Here is a 6,000-nt window from a genome sequence, read left to right as displayed (position 1 = left end):
TAATGTTTTTGTGCTGTGAAAAAATTAAATGTGTAGTAATCTGAGAGATAGCGAGCTCACAACAAGAAAAAAAATAAAATTTAAAATAATAATTGGAAATATTATGTAACAAACTCCATCTTTCAAACCATGTAAACTATAAAAACAAATACAATAATTAATTACGAAAAGAAAATCAATTTTTTCGGCAAATATGATATTTTTTTAAAGACTAGATTTGGCTCCAATTTGATATATCGATCATCTGAATCGGTCAAGTAGTTCAAAATTACGAAATTTCAAAATGTCATTTTTGGAAAAAAATAACGAAATACTAAAATATTTATGAAATGATCCTCAATGAAAATCAACCATATCCGTTCTCTCTCATACCGCATCAAACCGCAATTGCAGGTGCGTGCATATCCTACCCAATACTTCTCTTACATATTTATAAATCTTTATATGCCACTGGATCTAGACAGTCTTGATGTTAACATACTACTAAATCCTAGTGAAGCTTCGTTTACATACATATCCTAGTGCAACATACCGCACCTGAAAATCCATGGAACTCATTAAAGCAAGACGAACAGTTTAAATTTCCTTCCTTATAAAAACATGACTGAAAATGAGAAGAGTTATCAGATACATTTTGTTTCTATTAAAAGATATATAAAAAATTGTCTCTTAAAATTTCTCCGTTTTTCTTTACGAGAATTTCGGTATAAACACTAACATTTTTTAATAATTTACAAATAAATTTTAATGATTTACTATTCTCACTCCCGACTTTCTTCCGAAATGGAAGGTAAAAGTGACGAACCAGCCAAATATGTTGAAAGTCACTATAATACAGACAAACAAGATTTACCATTAAACCCAGGCACACTAAGATAAGGAAACAGTTACGCTTAGGCTTCTTACATAAATTTTGTCATTATGTATTTCGTTACATGTATCATTTTTCCTGACATTACACATAAGGTGTTTATTGCGGTTGAACTCAAGACAGAAATTTCAACTAGCAATGAGAAATCTTCACATGCTAAGATAATGAAGAAATTCCTCTTCGGTTAAATTGCTGCCCGGCATCCAAATTCACGTATTTGGCAGATCCTAGACTCATATATATATATATATATATATATATATATATATATATATATATATATATATATATATATATATATATAAATATATATATATATATATATATATATTGTTCTTCTCGAAGTTTAGTATTTTTTATGTAATAAGCGTGTTCACGAAGTGCAACGTAAACAAATGAATGTAAACGTGTAAACTTCTATTATACAAGCCGACAAAAGTGTAAACTTACATTACATCAAGTGACATAGTATTTCCCGTCTTGATCATCATAGTGCGATGACCAGCAACATTGTTAATTACAAACTATCCTATCCAAAAAGGACAGATTTTTAACAGATTTTTCAATTGATTTTGTCACACAACATTTCCGTTTATTTTCGATATTAAAACACTATGAAAACATATCAATACCTATCATATAACAGTGACGCTGGAATTGTAGAATTTGTCCATGAATAAATAACCACCTCGGTCTCAAGAAAAATCGCTCGAAAATAGTTCCTTACTAACTAGAACACTAAACACTAGGAAACATCCCGCAATCGACGCCAATCACAGATCACTCCGGGTGACGGTAGACTCCGTTGAAGAGAACCGCTTGCGTTGCATAGTCGTAGATAAGGAAGATAAACGGATGGTTGCAGTGGAACATGGCGGGATCGGCCGGTCGCGACGACCGGAAACTGAATGCAATCGTGCCGGAGGCAGCCGTCGAGCCCTCTTCGTTCACCGTAATTTTCGACTTTTGCTGCGCATCATCAAATCCGATTCGAGTTTTCGACGAGAAGCCCGTGTAGTTGGCCTTATCATCGAACAGCCGACCCATTCCCAGTCGGCCCAGGACGGTCTTCATGTCAACGGTCTTTTCGATGCTGAACTTGGGCAGTTTGACGTCCACACGGCGAGATATACCCTCGTTGACAATTTCGCTCAGGATGTCTGTGGCGGAAGTGAGCCGAGCGAGCAGTTTATCCAGAGCGTTAGGTTCGGCCGGGGGAAGGAACACAAACATCGACAGCCGGGTTGATTCGTCCTCTCCGCTGTATGGGAGCTCCAGAATGTGGCAACCCAGCTTCTCGTTGGCGGCTGGAAGAGATAAATGATTAATTTCGTAGTTCTCGAGAAGATGTCTAGGACATTTTACCATGACTGAAAGTTCCCTCAACGTGCATCATGTCCACAAACTCCTGTCGATCACTCGAAACGTAGAAGATCTCTTTCTTGGTATTTTCTGGTTTGAATTTACTCTGCCATGTACCCTGTAAATAGTATAAATAATACGTGAGTGGATATCCCAGTTTGGTGTTCTGATTTAAAACACACCTTGAAATAGGCAGCGTTCGCTATGGCTAGCTTGGTGTTCTTGGTAATTGATCCGGGGATCAGTAAATCCTTGATTTCTCCATGAGTTGAATTTTCAACCCAGTTGTTAATGTAAAGTCGCTGTTCCTCGGGGTCACTTTCGAAGTCTAGCTTCTGAATTTCCTCGAAGAACTTATCCTCCATGCACTCCTCTATGGGGATTTGCGTTCCGAAGAACAGTTTATCGATCGACGAGAACTGAATGCTTTTTTCCATGTTGAATCTAGCGATTTGGGATTTCTTGCCAATGTTGTACGCTTGCCATACGACCGGTTTGTCTTCGGTCCAGTGTAGCTCGAGACCTTTGCGAAGCAATTTCTCGGTATCTTCCTTGGCGCCAAAGTACATCAATAGTAGCACATGGTAAAGACTGTATGGCGAGAAGAATACATTTTCCGTTGGCGTAGCAGCGTTGACGGCTTCCAGCAATTTCAACGTGAAGATCGATTCGCCTTTATAGAGGCGATTTCTCGCGAGTGGGTTGTCCGCCTTGGTGTGCTGTATATTATCGTCCTCGGCAAGGCACTGGCCACTGGTACTGTAGACGGCCAATGCCGCCAGTAGCACCGCTAGTGTGAGCGGGTAGATCTTCATCTGTGGATGGTAGAATGGAGGGTAAGGTTACATGTTAGATTATCTTACAGCGATGGGCACAAAAAATATCCTTCCCCATTTGAAATCAAAGTGCTCTAATTTTAAAAGTTTTTTCAAACTTTTCGGTATTCCAGTCAATACTACGTGAAAGAAGTTAATTAGACCATTTTTCCTTTTCAGCATCGTTGATTTATTTATTAGAAAAACAAAAAAATACTTTTGTTCCTAAATGGGTTCTTTTAGGGTATTACATAAATAAAATCCACTTGCGTGACTTTGTTTTACCGTGTTTTGGTCATCGATGCACCCCTCAGTATTGACAGCTGGTTATTTACATCTGACACAAACATAATTTTCGTAGCCATTTAGTTGACTTTTGGTGCGTAGTGACGTGTTTTTGGCGCTGAGGAAGCTTCCGAAAAATGGATGGGGAGCAAATCTCTAGACAGGTCCGTTCCAGCGTAAGGAGTCTCAACATTACTGAGAAGTATGAGGTAAGTCGTGGTGCGGTCCTGCTGGTCATTCGCAAGCATCAGATGCTCGGCAGCGTGGCCGATCGACCGCGAAAAAGACCGAAACGTAAGACTGATGCAAGAAACGGACACGCTAATCATCCGGGTGGTGAAGAAGAACCTACGAACGACCATTCGAGCGATTAAAGTAAGGTTGGATCTAGTCTAGCGGTACTCAGCCTTTTTTTCGTAAAAGCCACAAACACATGTTTATAAAAAGCACTGTTAACAAAGAACTACGAAATCTTTGCTGGCGAGCATGAACATTGAAGCAATTCAATAATAAAACTCTCTGATACGAATGCTTTTACTGAGTGAGGAGCGCGACACTTCGCTAAGCAATTTGAGTAGATTATCAAACTAATTCTTAGCATCAACATGTACTTGTTGTACCGCTCATGACAACTCTACACGAGCTGATGATTTTGCCGGCTAGTGACCATTCTATCCTGGATTCCTCGAGTTGAGAAATATGCACCACGCTAGATATGGGGTACAGACTAGGGGGGCGTTGCTGATTAACGGTCAACTGCATCCCAATAGGAAGTATCCCGTGTCGGGCACACGTACAGAGCATTGAAGACTGCAACATCCCAATTATGAGAACACTTGTAATACTAACCTCGAGCCAACCGCGAGTAATCGGTTACATATTACTAACATAGTTGTAAGCAAACATTCGAAATATTGAACTCCCGGCCCCGTTAGGCTGACGCCATATGAGCCTTAATAAAAATATATATTTTGGATTAACAAAATATATGAGGTTGAGTCCAAGACACGACCGCATTGTTGACGTAGAACTATGCTTTAGTTTAATTCAAGTCGCTTGTTTATAACTGCGAATATTATTTTACAATGCTACGAAATTTTAGAAATAACCATTCTACCAGTTTTGTTTTCTAGTAGAATCATTTGACGATTATTGTTTTATGATTCATTCTTGCCCTCTCAGAACAATAAGCGAGATAAGCGCAGTTATCATCCTTGGTGGAGAATGTTTTGCTACTGGTGAGCGAAACCAAATCACATACAAAATTCCAAAACGACGTTTACTTTCCTGGTGACTAAATAATTGAAATAAACTCTTCCTGTTAATCTCAACAACCTCGAAAAGAGTAGCACTGCTTCATTATGATCAAGATTAGCCCAAATGCAATCCTAGTTGAAGGGAGTTTTGCAACTGGCATGCGAACCCAAATAAATTTATAAATTATTATAACTTATTGAATAACTTGGTATTCCCAAATAATTTTTTGGTACAAAACCTAATACCTAATACAAAATAAAATATATTTTGGAAAAAAAAAAACCTAATACCTGCTTTACCATAGCGTCAGTTCAATGCATTGATACAATGTCAAAGGAACCAACGAAGCCTTTATGATGACGGAAAACAAACAATGTCAACTGCTTGGAAAAAGGCTGAATATTTGCCTAAGCAAATTCATTACTAATACCCTAGCGCAAATATTTCCATCCCGCTATCTCCCCTATTTGTCACCACGTTCGGATCGACATGTTCACCCGCAACAGCGAAATACGTTAAAACACACGCACGTACACACACAAAAATATCCATATATCGATGGCTTGAAACAGTTAAATATGCACACACTTATCTCCGTTTTGTGCTCTTTTCAACAGAAGCCCTTTTTGTTAACATTGCCGGTCTGGATCAGCTTTGCCGTCATCCTTTGTGGAGAGAGTTTTGCTACCATCATGCGAAACCAAATCAAAGACAAAATTCCAGAACATTTATTTTCTCGGTGAGCTGACGATAACCTAGCTTGATGATTCCCCACACAATTGCGCAGCTCAGAACCTTAATGCAATGGCGTCAGTTTGATGCAATTATTGCAATGCTAGAGACATCAGCGACTCAGTAATTTGGTCGCGTCCACAGCTCAATCCGAAACTAAGACACGTGAGACTTTAAACTTCTTTAGTTCATTCGTCTCTAACCTTCAAAAAGGCCCTTGGAAAACTTTACTTTTTCCTCGTATTACTCCTCCACTCCTCACCGTCCAGCTCGCCCAGCAACGATGTTGTTCAGTCGGTGTCCTTACGAAGAATGAAAGTTTACTTCAGCGAGATCCACTGTTTATATTCTAGGCAAATATTCCCCTTCGTTCTTCTTCTTTTCCCTTGTTCACGGAGACTTTAAGTCATACGATTTCCCCTTCGTTGTTCGTCCATAAGTTGCTCGTTATTGACAGCTCTGTTCGGGAAAGCAAACAAATGGACAGAACAAATATATGGGAAAATGGAAACGCTTATAGTTTTCATGAATATTAACCAATTATACACCATAGGATTGTAATGTATAGCATATCAAACAAATTTTAGGGGATTTGCGATTAATTTGGTATGTAAATCGCCAAATCCGTTCGAGGCAAAAATAGTTATTAACGTTAACTTTATTTCATAAAAACGTGAC

General features: G+C 38.8%; 1 protein-coding gene across 1 annotated transcript in view; it reads right to left on the bottom strand.

Annotated features, from left to right (window-relative positions):
• Positions 1 to 1,441: 1,441 nt before the first annotated feature.
• The window catches only part of LOC129776578 (serine protease inhibitor 88Ea-like), a 29,607-nt gene continuing 25,048 nt past the window's right edge, over positions 1,442 to 6,000 (bottom strand). Inside the window, exons 2-4 of the mRNA XM_055782300.1 lie at positions 2,416 to 3,048; positions 2,237 to 2,351; positions 1,442 to 2,178 (exon numbers count right to left, since the gene is read on the bottom strand). Coding sequence (XP_055638275.1) covers positions 1,652 to 2,178; positions 2,237 to 2,351; positions 2,416 to 3,048 — 1,275 coding nt within the window. The 3' untranslated portion in view covers positions 1,442 to 1,651. The remainder of the gene's footprint in view (positions 2,179 to 2,236; positions 2,352 to 2,415; positions 3,049 to 6,000) is intronic.

This window comes from Toxorhynchites rutilus, chromosome 3, assembly GCF_029784135.1.
Source record: "Toxorhynchites rutilus septentrionalis strain SRP chromosome 3, ASM2978413v1, whole genome shotgun sequence".
Classification (NCBI taxonomy): domain Eukaryota; kingdom Metazoa; phylum Arthropoda; class Insecta; order Diptera; family Culicidae; genus Toxorhynchites; species Toxorhynchites rutilus.
This window is presented reverse-complemented; position numbering and strand designations above follow the sequence as displayed.